At 32.7% G+C, this 16,031-nt stretch overlaps 1 protein-coding gene across 1 annotated transcript in view; it reads right to left on the bottom strand.

The window, feature by feature from the left end:
• The window catches only part of LOC127734110 (DNA-directed RNA polymerases I, II, and III subunit RPABC1), a 28,452-nt gene extending 22,147 nt beyond the window's left edge, over positions 1-6,305 (bottom strand). Inside the window, exons 1-2 of the mRNA XM_052243762.1 lie at positions 6,142-6,305; positions 913-1,001 (exon numbers count right to left, since the gene is read on the bottom strand). Coding sequence (XP_052099722.1) covers positions 913-1,001; positions 6,142-6,198 — 146 coding nt within the window. The 5' untranslated portion in view covers positions 6,199-6,305. The remainder of the gene's footprint in view (positions 1-912; positions 1,002-6,141) is intronic.
• Positions 6,306-16,031: the final 9,726 nt, after the last annotated feature.

Raw genomic sequence — 16,031 nt, forward strand, 5'->3', positions numbered from 1 at the left:
ATGACATGGTATATGACAAGCCATCAGCCCATGATGCAACTGCATACCAAATATGGTTAACCTAAGTCTTATGGTACAAAAATTATGCACAGACGCGAAGCAGGATAGTCGGACAGACAGACAGATAGAGTAACAGACGAACATGGTGATTCTTATATACCCTAACTTTGTTTGCGGGGGATATAACAAGCCTTTGGTGTAAAACTTTAACATCAGACATTTCAAAACTTTTTGTATGCTTCAGAAAGTAATAAAATTTGACAGTAATAAGATTTTCAAGTGATAAGTGTGAGTGCTTTCTATATTATGAAGAAATGTGCATAGTTCTGAGCACTTCTGACCTTTGAAATTCACCAATGACATAACAAATAATCAATGGAAATGTTGCAAAGTTGTTTCATGAAGCTGGATAAGCTAAGCCCATCAAACAAACAAATTTTTCATATCATACTCCACTCTCTGTGATACGATAAATAAATAACAGGCTACTACCATAAGAGAATCTTATTTAAAAGTACTTTGAGTTTACTGGTACATGTAGTTAAAAAAACCATGATTTGAACATAAAACTTTGCTATATAGGAGTAAAAGGGGAAGATATATTTTAGCTGTATAGGCATAATCATTATCTTAGATTATACAAGATTTCACCTTAATACAGAAGATAAAAAAATAAATATGTGAAGTGTTCAAAATGTAAATTTGTTGGGTTTTTAAAAATAATTGCATGTTTTAAAATACATTTTAGTCATGTACTAGACCTACTGGCTACTTATATTTACAATGAAAATGTTTTTCCTGTGTTTTATGATTATCTACAACTGGCAAATTAATGCCTCTAATACATTTGTAAGTTTTTGAAATCATTAAGTTCATGTTGGTCTTTACAATAATACCACCTTATTTCCTTACCTTGGCTTGTCTCCGAATTGGCCTTTAAACTCATCTAATGTTTGGTCCAATTCATCCTGTGTTACAAGATACCCTCTGTCATGGCATAACTGAAAATAAATAGATACAAAATTACAACTATAAGTCATATTGTTGTTTTTCATTGCACAACTACACTTAGATGGAACATTTCCCACACAGTAGTATGAACTTGCATGAACTATGTCATGGGTCTATCTAAACTCTTTCTGACATTTATTCATTCTAATAATCCATCCTTTATAATAATCATGAGGTATTTATCTTGGAAATGCAATACGCCTTTTGTACATGTATTTTCATATGGAAAGGTAGTTTGGCACAATAATACTATACGGTGAACTATATTTGTTAATTTCTGTGTCATTTGGTCTCTTTTGGAAAGTTGTCTCATTGGCAGTCATACCACATCTTCTTTTTTATATGTAATATATTAATCATTTTATGTCAGTTATGGGAGTACTGTCTCAGGTTTATCCATCACCATTGTTCCAGCTAGGATTTCAAAAGGGCAGGGAGCCAATCAGGAAAAGGGCACTTTAGCACGCTGATTGATAATTCAAAAACATTGTCTTTTATTATGTAAATAGCAGGGGTTTCAGCTAAAGTTTGAGGGCTTTATTTATAATTAGTCACTTTTACGCGAGATGAAAATCAACCTTATTTTGGTTAACAGTAAGGGACCAAGGACGTATATTACTAGCTATACATATGCCCAAGTCCTTCAAGGACCAGGATCTTTGAAGGCTTTAGGCATGCTACAAATGTAGGCAGTTATTGCATGATTTGACTGATGTGATGCTTAAATATGAAGATAAGAAGAAGGATCCAGAAATCTAGTTCACAATTTCACTTCAGTTATTTTCATTGGACATTCCTGATCAACAAAAGTTGGGTTCCTCTTTTTTAAAACCAGGAATCACAGCAAAAATGAAATTGTAACGACTATTTCACTGCATAATCATTATGTAAAAACGCCTGTAAAAAACGTTTTAATCGATATTTGGAATTCATTTTTATAAACTTGGAAGGATTAAAATGACAGTATATTTTAAATTTATCAAGAATAGATCATGTTTACTTTCGATTTTTAAACTAAATGAAAACAGGAAGTGACAAGAGGATAATAAATTTAGAATGAATCCGGATTCATCTACGGATTGGTTCGTGTTTAACAATAAACTGCTTCGCTGAGCGCAGCTGGATACGCCCGCAGAGGTCCAACCCTGAACAGTTGGGGCAAAAATGGACACAATATTCAAGCTTGATACAGGTCTGAATTTGGATTGTAATTAAATATTTGACATATTACAGGTTTCTGAATAAATGTAGTCAAAGAACTTGAAATTGTTTATATGAATTGAATTTATATTCAATTAAAGATTTCTTGCTGTTGTGCAATACACTGTGCTGTTGCGCAATACTTAGTAAATCTGTTGTCAGACTATAAACAAATAAAGTTCAATTAATTCTCAATGTCATATTAGAAATTTATGAAAATCAAAAGGGAGCTTACGTCAATAGATATAAACAATTCACCAAAGTTTCATGAGAATTGCTGACAGCATTTTTGAGTTATTGTCCGAAAACTGGAAAATCACCATTTTTTTAATGAATAAAACCCCATAACTCAGAAATGTAAAATGTAAAATTTATAAAATTCTAAAGGGAGCTTACTTAAATAGATATAAACAATTCACCATAGTTTCAGATCCAGAAATCTAGTTCACAATTTCACTTCAGTTATTTTCATTGGACATTCCTGATCAACAAAAGTTGGGTTCCTCTTTTTTAAAACCAGGAATCACAGCTTACGTCAATAGATATAAACAATTCACCAAAGTTTCATGAGAATTGCTGACAGCATTTTTGAGTTATTGTCCGAAAACTGGAAAATCACCATTTTTTTAATGAATAAAACCCCATAACTCAGAAATGTAAAATGTAAAATTTATAAAATTCTAAAGGGAGCTTACTTAAATAGATATAAACAATTCACCATAGTTTCATAAGAACTGCTGAAAGCATTTTTGAGTTTTTGTCAGAAAACTGGAAAATCCCCCTTTTTTATGAATAAAACCCTGTAACTCGGAAACGTAAAATCTAAAATTTATAAAAATCAAAAGGGAGCTCATGTCAATAGATATAAACAATTCACCACAATTTCTTGCAAGTTGGTGAAAGCATTCTTGAGTTATTGTCCGAAAACTGGAAAATCCCCCTTTTTTTAATGAATAAAACCCCATAACTCAGAAACGTAAAATTCAAAATTTATAAAAAACGAAAGGGAGCTCACGTCAATAGATATAAACAATTCACCAAAGTTTTATGCAAATTGGTTAAAGCGTTTATGAGTTAATGTCCGACATGTTGACGACGGACAGACAGACGGACGGACAGAGGTATACCATAATACGTCCCGTAAACGGGCGTATAAAAAGGAAAGAAATTATCATTTTTTAAATTAAGTTGCTTAGTAAGAAATATATTGTCTCTCTCATTTACTTTGATACTACATAATTTTTTATTTTACGTTTTAGTTTCTATTAAATTTATAGGAATACGTTAACGCATGTGCAGTACATGATAAAGATAGCACCTGTTTGACTCATGAAAATATTTCTGAACGTTTTGAATAAAGTTTTATCTTTATTATTGAAATTGTTGAAAGATTTTGTTGAAACGTTATAAAAATGTGACGAAACTACGTCAAACGAGCTGCAAATAGTGATCATTTGAGAAATTTTGAAATCAAAATGCGAACTGTCCGGGGAAAAAAAATTTTGTTCAATGAACGAAACTACAAAAACATCTATAGATAAACGAACTGCAAATTGTGGTCTTTAGAGAAATATTGAAATTGAAATACCGACTGACCAATTTTACTGGGAAAGATAATTATAATGGTCAATTATTAGGCTTGTTAATTAACGGATTAGTGACCCATCCGATAGCGATAAGCGGATTACCTGTAATCACAACTTATAACACCTGCTGTAAATGTTAATTAGCTGAGGGTCATAAACTTGTCAGAAACATGAAGGCAGGTGGAATTATATAGTATTTTCATCAAAATAATACGACATAAAGGCATGAACTCGGGAAAAAGGGCAGGGCGTCTTAAAAATGGCACAGGGCGTCAGTAAAAAGGGTACAGGGCTGGCGGACCGCCCTGTGAAAAAGATCAAGCTGGAACACTGATCACATGTGTATCTTATAACATGAGCTCTGACTGAGCTCAGTTTTGAACTTAATTTGATTATTTCTTATTGACAGAATCGCCACATGCAAATGCAAGTGTACCATTGCCATTTCAAATGTTCATATGACTATTTTTTTATCTCATTTCGGTCAATTTTGTTACAGATTTGACTAAATAAGTCAACCACAGTCTACTCAATGATTCAAATTATCTGAAAAATCTTACAAGCCTATGGGTTTTCAGTACTTATATTTCACTAGCCTGATAATAATAATAAAATTCTTATAAGAACTAGTACTAGCCCAAGTAATAATCCTCATACATTTGTACATGTATGCCTTGCCAAATAGTAATTATAAATTAATTTACTTTGGTGTTTCTCTTCATTACCTTATTTTGTCAAAGCCTTTAAGATAAAAGTAGCTACATTTACATTGTATCACAGGGAATTTTCAATTACACAAAAATGACTAATACCTGCTGTTGCATGCCTGGCATATGTACAATTTAAAAGAAATGAATTTTTCAGTAATATTACTTTACATTGGTGAAATGAAAAAATAAAGTATATTAGTGATTTATTTTTTTTAATGGATTGTTATCCTATGTATATTTTTGGTAATACTATGTACATGTTATGCAGTGTTTAAAATATTTGTGAAAGAGCAGATACATGTATAGAAATCGCTCTATGAAGCCGTCAACTATTGTACAAAGGATTGCCGATGTTGGTAGTAGGTTCCATTGTACTATTGTGTGCGGGTAAAATGAGAATTTGTATGAATCCAGACTACACAAATGAATTTTATTTTTACAGGACATTCGGTCTGGTAAACAACCTCGCTTTACCAGACCGAATGAAATTTTACCTGACCAATTTTTTTTACATCTAATTGTATATTATCCGACAAAATACAACAATCTTATGACTTATTGTGCCCTACTCCTCTCCAAAATGCACAAAAACAAAATCATGTGACAAAGAGTGTATACATGTATTTTGATGAAAGTTGTGCACAATTGCTTGAATGCATTTCAGTGATAAAGAAAAGTAATGACACATTTTATTGGATTTTGACATGAAAATTATTTGTGAACTAAAAATTTTGAGTTTCTGTATAAAATATTTCCTGTATCTTCTTTCATTTTCATATATCTTTTGGTTTTCAATTCTAGTGTTTATATTTCATAGCTGTATTTTGTGAACCTGCTTGGATTTTTTTTATGTTTCTATTGTATTTGATCGGCAAACCCGGAAATTGACCTTATCTGTTCCCGGAATCTGATCCGGTATTGTTTATATTTCCCGTTGATGGCAGCCATTGTTGTTTTTGTCAGTCAGATATGTTTTTCCTCGGATTTACACATTACTTGTATGCGATTTTCGGCATAAAGCTAGCGGTTGAACAAAATAAACATCGCTGTCATGAATAATAAAGATGAGAATGAATTTTGAGATCGTTTGGGAATTTTGCCCCCAAAATTGGGAAAAATGTAGGGTTTTTAAAAAAACCCACGAAAAATATAACACCGGACATTCGGACTGGAATTCAACAAAATTTTACCAGACCGATACATTATTCACCGGATTTGTCCGACGTATTTCGTGTAGTCTGTGAATCTTTATTGGTTTTGAATTTGTTTATAGTGGTTGGTATGTTAATGCCATGTTCTGCTGTCTGATGTAATAGGAAGATCTTTAGGGTAGATTGCTATGAAAATGTTGGTGTATAATTTTATAGAAAACCACTGCTCTTGTTTGTATTCGTCTCATTTGTAACATAGGCCACTGTAGGTGTTCGAGCACATTTGAGACAGGGCTGGTATTGTGGTATCTGTTACATGTGTAGCAGCCAGCTCTTCGTTGGATCATCTCAAATCTTGTCATTTTGTCTAAACAAAACATGTTTTATTTTTTGTTTATCTATTTCTTCTTCAGTTTCAGAAAACCATCAACATACTGATGTTTACTTTCCGTCAAAAAAAATTAAAAGTGTGGTTCTAATTACCTGCATTATTGTTTTACGTATTCTCCATAACTTGTATGTTTCTTGTTCATCGTCCATCTTCTCAGCTCCTCTTTACGTTGTTACAGTAAGCTAAAATTGAAATAAAATCTAAAAATATGAAACATGTGAAAATTTACCGGAAGTTATGAAAGGAGGGTTACACTAAAGACCTGAAAGTGGACCTGAAAAGACCTGAATAGACCTGAAGATATACGACTCAAATTATTCAAATTGCAATAACTTCTTTATTTTTCAATTGAATTTCTTCAAGTTAGAATTTTATTAAATGTAAAGATCCACATGTCTTCAAAAATAAAATGTTTTAAATAAAAAACAAATTTTTGATGCCAAAACTTGGACCTGAACGGAGAAATGAAAAGACCTGAACGGACCTGAAAATCTATGGTCTGACTTATTCAAACTTCAATAACTTTTTAAATATTCAATGAATTTCTTTCAACTTTAGATTTTGTGAAACTAAAAATTCAATCAACTAATAATATTAAAAAAAACATTATGAAAAATATCGTTGGGGTGTCAAAACTCGGACCTGAACGGAGAATTAAAAATCTGAATGAACCTGAAATTCCGCTAATATTTTTTTTTCAAAACGAAAAAATAAAAAACATTGACGAAAAATATTATTTTGGTGACAAGTCTTTGACCTGAACAAACCTGAAAATAGATTTTTGAAGACCGTATGGTGACCTATAGTTGTTAACTTCTCAGAGGTTCTATGTCATTTGGTCTTTTGTGGAGATTTGTCTCATTGGGATCAAACCACATCTAGTTTTTTTCTTCTAATATTTTATCAAAAGAAAAACAAATATCAAAACTGACGGGAGATACCAATAGGATACTCAAAACTGATACAAGTCAAAAAGACGGGAGAGTAGTCTCATTGGCAATCATACCACATATTCTTATTTTTATGTTCATATTGAATGTTTGTGACAAAACTCGGACCTGAATGGAAATGGAAAGACCTGAATGGACCTGAAAATATATAGTTAATCAACATAGCTTATAAAACATTTGCATTTTCATTCAAGAAGAGTCAAAAGTAGCTTGTGATGAAAATATTTAATTTTAATGATTAGCTTAAAATGAGCTTGCATTGTCGTTGATATCAGTTACACATTATTACATAATTATACATAATTAAAACACAGTATACTTAACAATGAAAACACCAAATAATTATTATAGAACAAGCTAATTAATTGACGAGTAATCACGCATATATATACAAAATGATAATACCAATCTAAAAAGTTTATTCCTTTCATTTCATCACTGAATATTCCTCGTAAAAATACTTAAAAAAAAAAAGACTTTTGGCATTAACATACTGTAAAATTTACAAAATTCCAGAATAATTGCGTATTAAGAAATACTTAATAAAAATATTGAAAAAAAAAATCTGGCATTAAATATTTTATTATAGTGTCACATATTGATTGACAAAATATTTACACACCACAACGATATTTTTCATATTTTTTTTAAATATTTTTAGTTTCACAAAATCTGAAGTTGAAAGAAATCCATTGAATATTTAAAAAGTTATTGAAGTTTGAATAAGTCCGACCATAGATTTTCAGGTCCTTTCAGGTCTTTTCATTTCTCCCTTCAGGTCCAAGTTTTGGCATCAAAAAATTGTTTTTTATTTAAAAAAAATATTTTTGAAGAAATGTGGATCTTTACATTTAATAAAATTCTAACTTGAAGAAATGCCATTGTAAAATAAAGAAGTTATTGCAATTTGAATAATTTGAGTAGCATATCTTCAGGTCTATTCAGGTCTTTTCAGGTCCACTTTCAGGTCTTTAGTGTAACCCATGAAAGGAACTAAAACAGAACCGAGTACGGGTCTTTAGTATTTTACGGGTTTTGTAAATACCTGTATTTGACCTCTGTATTTCTACAAATCAAATTATATCAATCACCTTATGGTAAAAATAAATTATTTAAAAGTCCAAAAAGGCGCAAGCCAGTGCCGACCGTGCGAGGGCTTAGCCAGTCAAGGTCGTTAAAAACACCAGTAAGTAAGTTTCTTCAAATAAGCTGGCTACATTTTATTTCATTTTATACATATAGAGGTGAACGCATTGTATACCGTGGCTGTAAATGCAATTTTCAATAAATAAATTCCATTGAACCAAGGACGTATATTAGTTATACGTCCTTGATTGAACCAGCTATGACAAGAGACATATGTAACAAACAGCTGGAACATAATAGTCCCAGGTAACAGGAGGTGGTCACAGCTCCCGGCACGTGTAGTGGCTAGTACTTCGTCCCTATTCGATCATCGGGATACCAGATATCAGATTTTTGCAGAGATATAAATCAAATAGAACTCAAATAGAACTCAACATTTTATTTATAAATGTACAACAATTAGGTCAAATGGAATAAAAAAGAATTAATAGCCAATTCATAAGTTCGGTTCAAAAATGAAATATAATTAAATAGTAAAAGTTCGCGTTGTATTTTAGAATTTAGTAAATAGATACAGATCCACGATTTTGAAATTGGTGTCCTAAACTAGGCAACTTTAGGAGTGTCGGGGACAAGTAAAAAGTCTATGCATTAACCATATATCAGCCTCTGGTAAATCGTATCACAATAATTTCAAATATAGTTGCTGATAATTAACGAGTCCAGTGGAATAAACGATTCCTGCGAGCTATAGCCTAATTTAGACTGAAATAGAGTATTTAAGAAGAGGCGACTGCCGGCTCATACAAGTGATGAGTGTGCGTTGTCCCATCCGTACCAACTCTTAATATAAATTTAATTTTATGGTATTCAAGAAATATTGAATAAATGAATATTCATAATAGAGATCATAATATATATAATGTTTTAAATTAGTAAAGCTAGGTTGTATTCTAGTATGTTTAAATCAAATTAAACATAGAATAAACTTTGAATTAAGGAAACATTAATCTGGTTCTAAAAAAGGGTGACTATCCAATTCACATCCATTACACGCACGCACACACACACTCCATGACACACACCATCACACACACACAACATGACACACACCATCACACAAACACAACATGACACTCACCTTGACACACACACACACACACATATATATATATATATATATATATATATCTGCTAGCCTATAGGACTAATATATTAACCTTCTCATAATGTTATTGCAATAGCCTCAGATTGAACCTTGCGCCATGGTATGAATTTAGACGATATCAGTTTATTTTCAGTAAATGGGTTCAAAAGGAGCATATTTACAATATAAAACATTATTCAAGACACACAAAAACACACTGAATAACGAAGTATATGTACACAGTACAAAGAATTTGAACATGCAGATTACACTAATAGACGGTGCTGCAATGTTGGTCGGATAGACGCACAGGCTCTTGTCTCTGAAAAAAATCCTATAGAGGAAATATTTTTCAGTCAAGTGCCTGTGGATAGACGTACATGGAATATGTATGTGGATAGACAATAGTAATTTGGTTACATATTATGATTATAATGGTATGCAGGATACACAACCTTCCTGATATTGACTGGAAATCCAACTCAGTTTGTGGTAGCAAATACCATACACAACTCATTAATAAAGTTGTAGATATGTTAAATAACTGCTGTTTGGATGAAGTGGTAACATTACCATAAAGAGGATCAGTAACACTTGATATTTTCCTCACACACATACCATCATTACTGGTAAATAGATGCGAGCCAATTCGCAGAAGCACGTGAGCTATTCAAAATATTTTACGGTCTACAAACGAACACTGAGCTCAATATCAGAGATGTGGGAGTACATAAATTCAGAACTCAGGAACAATTTATCACTTTTCTTAAGACTCCGTCGATAAGGCACATTACCATCCGATTGGAAATGCTCATGTAATCCCAATATTAAACTAGAGGCTCCAAAGTGCCTGTGTCACTCACCTAGGTCTATGTGCATCTTCAACAGTGGACACTCTCCAACATTGTAGATTATAATATAATTCCCAAAAATATCTCTTTTTTGTTGATCTTGTATTGCTGGTAATTTTTTTCTGTTAACAGTTTCTTTCTTTCTTTTTTATTTTTTGCACAAAACACAAAAAGGGTAAAAAAAAATCTTCATTTAAGGGCAATCGCTGGATATAAAGGGTTTATTAACGATTTCGGCAAAATTTGACTTATTTATAGATCTTGTCTTGCTGATCATTTTGCTTTTGAAAGTGTCTATCTATTTTTTTTTATAAATTTCACGATAAAAGGCAAAATTGGTAAAAATCGTCCTGAAAGAGCAATAAGGAGTCAACTTGCGTGTTTATCTATCTATTAATAATAATGATATATAATTTATAGTTTTCAAGATAATAATGGGTAAAATCGTCCTCGAAGAGCAACAACTACAATAAGGAGTAAACTGGTCATACGTTTTTATAGTTGATCTTATCTTGCTGGCCATTTTTGCTTTTCAAAGTGTCTATCTAACTATAATAGTTTTCAAGATAAAAGGCAAAAACACCAAAAAAATGGGTTAAAATCGTCTTAAAAGGAATCAGGGGACGATTTCGATCATGTTACAATGAATAAATCAAATATAACAACAATAACTGCCCTTTTTTAGATTTAGATTTTTCAGTTTTAAACGAAAATTTACAGCAAAAGGGACGATTTTTCTTTCCCTATTGTTAATTTTCCTTTTTTGGACGGTGATGCTCCTTTGGCGCCGTCTTACGGTGTTTACATGTCCCAACTTGTTCGCTTTGCCTGTGTCTGTAGTGACTTTTTGGATTTCAATGAGCGTAATCTGTATTACTGGTAAATTATAAAGTCAAGGATTTCGTTACCACAAATTACTTAAAACCCTTACTAAAGTCTTCCATAGATATAATGATATAGTTTGGAAGTTTGTCTGTACCTGTAGAAAACTTATTTTTAAAATCTAGTATGCCCAGGATTTATTGGTACATCACCACTTTTGAAAAGGGAGTAAAAGACAACAGTAGTAGGATTGTGAGTTACTGATCTTTTACTAGTTCACTCGGATAATTTTCATACCATGGCCGCCATTATTGTTGTTATCTAGTTGGGGTTGAAGTGAATTAAGGCAATATCATTTAAAATAATTTGCTTTGTTGCTTCTGATATGTATAGTTGCCACAGCTAATACGATGTTGGACCAAAAACTATGAGAATAAGGACACTAATAACTACCCCTGTCGCCATCTCAATATCACTTTGGCAGGGTCATCGGACACATTTTCTAAACTAGATACACCCATGATGATTTTGGCCAATTTTGGTTACATTTTGCCAAGTAGTTTCAGAGAAGAAGATTTTTGTAAAAGTTAAAGGACGACGCCGACGGACACCAATTGATGAAAAAAGCTCACTTGGCCCTTTGGGTAAGGTGAGCTAAAACGGGATCGTAACCAAGCACCAAATTACAGACAAGTCTCGCTAACTGTTATCGTATGTAAAATACTAGAACATATCATCTGTACCAATATCATAAAACACTCCATCTTGACTGGTCATTGCTCAACGCGATATTAGGAAAAAACGGTCTTGTGAATTCCAATTTATACTCACAATTCAGGAGCTCACAAAGAACATCGATAACAAAGAGCAAATAGATCTTATCTTTTTGGATTTCTCAAAGGTCTTTGACAAATTTCTACGTGTGCGGCTATAATATAAGATAGACCATTATGGCATAAGAGGGACAACATTAAAATGACCGAGCAACTTTCTGGAAGACAGTCAGAAGTGTTTACTCCTGCATGGAAGGGGGCTTTTAAGAAACATCACCAGTGCAGTCTGGAGTCCACAAGGTAGCGTACTTGGTCCGCTGATGTTTCTTTTCTTTTTATAAATGACCACTCATATAAACGAGTACGTGCCGTCATCAAGTGTAAGACTCAAACATAAGAAGAAGCAGATGTTTTATTTTCCATTAAATAAGCTCATCAAGCGCATATTACAATACAAAACATTATTTTAGACAACAAAAAAACAAAAATCAAGTAAACATACAAAGAAAAAACAGTTTGAACATGTGTAAACTACAATGCATACAAAAGGGCATATTATTATTATTATTGGTGAGTCTAGGTAACCACCATGCCATCCTCGTGCCTAGTGCAGAGAAGCTAGATCTATAGATATTTTGCCTCCATCAATCAAATCAGAAACAAATATTAATATATCAACAATCTTTACATGACGTAGCCAAATCAGTTTCTGGCTAGGGATCAACTGCTTTAACTGTGTTGGTACAGAGTGAGATTATATTGGAGTACATGCAGTTTCTCTTATTTAGAATCAGTATACTGTTGTAGTCTGAAATTTTGATTGTTTTTAAAGGGTTAAAATATCTGAACTATACAAAAAATATGATTAATTGTATGATCAAATTCACGAAGGCTGTTTTTTAAAACTTGGATTCAGTGACAGGAAGTCCTTGCGTAGCTTGTGGTATATGCTTAACATACAATTTTCTTTGAGCGAAGGAAAAAGACCAGATGCAGTAAAAGTTATTCCTAAATATTTACAATTTTGAGCACAATTAATAAATAAGTATGTTATTGAAATAAATATTATGTTTGTTATGCCTGTCTGCTTGATAAATACAAGCACTTTAGTTTTATTGGCATTAATTTTCCAACACTAATCTTAACAATAAATAAGAAACGAAAGAGGTGCAAACACCCTACAAAACGATCGATCCTGAACGGATTACAACAATGACGGGATGATTAAAAGATGGAATTCCAACCACAAAAAATGTCATCTCCTAAGAGTAACAACAACGGGAATCAGAGTTCAGGTAAACTACAACATCCACGGCCATATCCTTGTAGAGATTGACTCTGCGAAATATCTAATCGTCACCATACAAGTCATTAAGTTGGAACAAACATATTGATACCATCTCAAAGAAAGCTACAGCGCTTTTCTTCAAAGAAACATAAAAAAACTGTCGTAGTAAAAGTAAAGCCTTTAAATGCTATCCATCTTCGTTAGCTAGGACAGACATGTACATCTTACAATCATTCTATACCGGCACCAAATATAGTTGACCTATTGCTTATGGTATCTGATAAACTGACAAAATTACGAAAACTTATCATTAAATAACGAACCATGTAAATGAGCTTGAATGAACCCTGCCAGACAGACATGTTCAACTTGCAATCATTCCATACACTAAATATAACTGACCTATTGCTTATGATATCTGAGAAATAGACAAAACCACACAAACTAAACATTGTCCAGTGAACAATGAAAACAAGGTCAAGGTCAAATATATTTATCCTATTACTCATAATAAGTGAGTATTTCACTTGACAAAAAAACTGTGATTTTTTTCAAGCAGTCACTGAACCATGATGAAAATGAGGTCAAGGACAATGGACATATGACAGACGGATACTTCGTAACATAAGGTATCTGCATACAAGGTATGAAGCATCCAGGTCTTCTTTCTTATGAAATATAAAGTTTCATACAAATAGTTTACGCCGTCGCCGCCGCCGCCGGATTGTAATTCATATGTATCGCAGTCTGCGACTTTCATCTGTCTATCATTTTTGTGAATTTATTTGTTATAATTTCAGCTTGTTGGTTTTCAAGTGTCACATTTTGTCATGTCAGGACCTTTCATAGAGTATGGGTTTTGTTCGTTGTTTAAGCATGTACGGTCACCTATAGTTCCTTGCATCCAGGCCACATGGACTTTGCTGGATACTTGTCTCATTGGCAATCATACCATGCACATCTTCTTTTTTATATTAGTAACTTGGATAGCATGCACATAAAAGTGAATATTTTTTTCTGACCTATTGAAAACAGTGGGGGAAAAGAGTCTGTGAAAATGTCAACAATTACAAATTTCTAAAATCTCAAGTCCCCTCCCCCTCCCCTCCCCCCTCACCAAAAAAAAAATAGTTACAACAATTTGTCAAAAATAGGATATATTCTTTAATTAAAAAATTCTATAAAACATACAATGCATTATAATGACAAAGTGATTAATGATAATGACATGTTCAAAGCCTGACAATGCTGGGTCCCAAAGTGAGAAGCCGGCTACTTTAAGCATTACAACGTGTACATTCTTCTTGAATTTTGGATAAGAACTGAGAATAAGCGATTCACATTTTAAGTTACAGGGCTTCTTTTTCGGTAAAGCTACCGGTATTGGTTTAGCAAAGGACAAGGTTCACTTTAGGTCAAATATGGCCTTGATGATTTCAATTTTATCATAAAATTTCAAAATGGCCATAAATTGGTTCTTAAATGGGTCCATTTCAAAAGCCTTACTACTAAGGTTAAATAAATCTCTTCGTTCGAGTATATTCTAGGCTTCAAAGTCAGCACATGTTGGATAAATTGTCAAAAAACGATGATTTTGAGCAATTTTCCGGACCTAAAAGCTTAAGGAAACCGTTGGCCGCCACGATGCAAACTGTTCTGAAGCAAAAAGTTGCCAATGATGATATGGAATCCCTAGACACAAAAACATTCTGGATCAGGGGTGGCGGCCAAAGTAGATTATGTTAAAAACTTTGATAAGAATTAGTGAAAATTTGACCAAAACGGATGTTATAACACAACTAATGATTACTTGAGGGGTCATTTAGTCGTTATTTTTAATGTTATGTGCCACAAAGAAGTTAGTTTGTATCTGATCATGTTACAGTAGTCTCAGTTTGTATTAATAGTTATATCACAACTATTTCTTTGTGAAATTTGTAGTATTTTGGTCTGATTAAAACATCAAAATCTTAGGACCAATTTTAACCCTTCGTGAACTTACTCCTTTATAATACTTGATTACGTTGATATTGAATTTAGAAATTATTTAGAAGCTAAGTGTAAATCCGGGCTCATGTCACAAAACATGACTTGTTTATAGTCTAACTTTGACTAAACTAAACATCATGTCATCAGGTAAAATATCAGATACAGACCAGACTCCCAGCAAACAATTCAACATTTTAAAAACGTTTTAAAAATGTTTTGTTTTGGTTTCTAGAATGTTTTTTTAAAACGTTTTAAAAACCAAAATTTGTAGACTCTTATAAATGTTTCAAAAACATTTTGAAGAAACGTTATTTTGGAACATTCAGAAAACGTTGAATAAGGTTTTATGAAAAACGTTTCTGTCAACCTCCAACAAACATTTTCAACACATTTGTGTAACAATGATGCATTAGTGCGACCACCATTACTTTGGTTTAAAAATATATAATTGATTGTGCAGTGTTTTGTATTTCATTCATTTCTTAATTGGTAATGCACGTGTTTAATTGAAGAAAAAGCAACATCTCCATAAGCTTGGATGGATGGTTGGTTGTTTAACGACCAGTGGCAAGTCAGATGCATATTCTGGATGAGAACATGATTATTAGAAATTAATACCCTGTCTTGTAATAGACCAACATGTTGTGCCAGATTTTTTGGTTCTAGCCCACAAGGCAAGTTTGCAGGATGACATGTCACATTATTCTGACTACGGGCCAAGAAGTCTTTGCTCTAACTCATTTTGGGGAGAAGCAACAAATAATAATTTTATTGTCATTGGTTTGGCTGGGCCGAAGTTCCAACCCACAACCTCCGCACTTGAGGCGACCACACTCACCATTACACCAAAGCTCTAAAGGAAGATATTCTTAATAAAAAAACTATGCCAAAGCAAAGCTTGTCAACCTCTAACTGTTTAAACTTGGTTCTGTGACCTTGAAAGTCAATTCAATAAGGTTCTTGCATTGACAAGGAGATAACATATCTCTTAAACCGAGAATTCGACATATTATCATAATAACTTCAATCAATGATCTAGTTTATAACCAAAGCTTCAATTGTTGCAGAAATTGGAA

The sequence above is a fragment of the Mytilus californianus genome, unplaced genomic scaffold (assembly GCF_021869535.1).
Source record: "Mytilus californianus isolate M0D057914Y unplaced genomic scaffold, xbMytCali1.0.p SCAF_1, whole genome shotgun sequence".
NCBI classification, from domain to species: domain Eukaryota; kingdom Metazoa; phylum Mollusca; class Bivalvia; order Mytilida; family Mytilidae; genus Mytilus; species Mytilus californianus.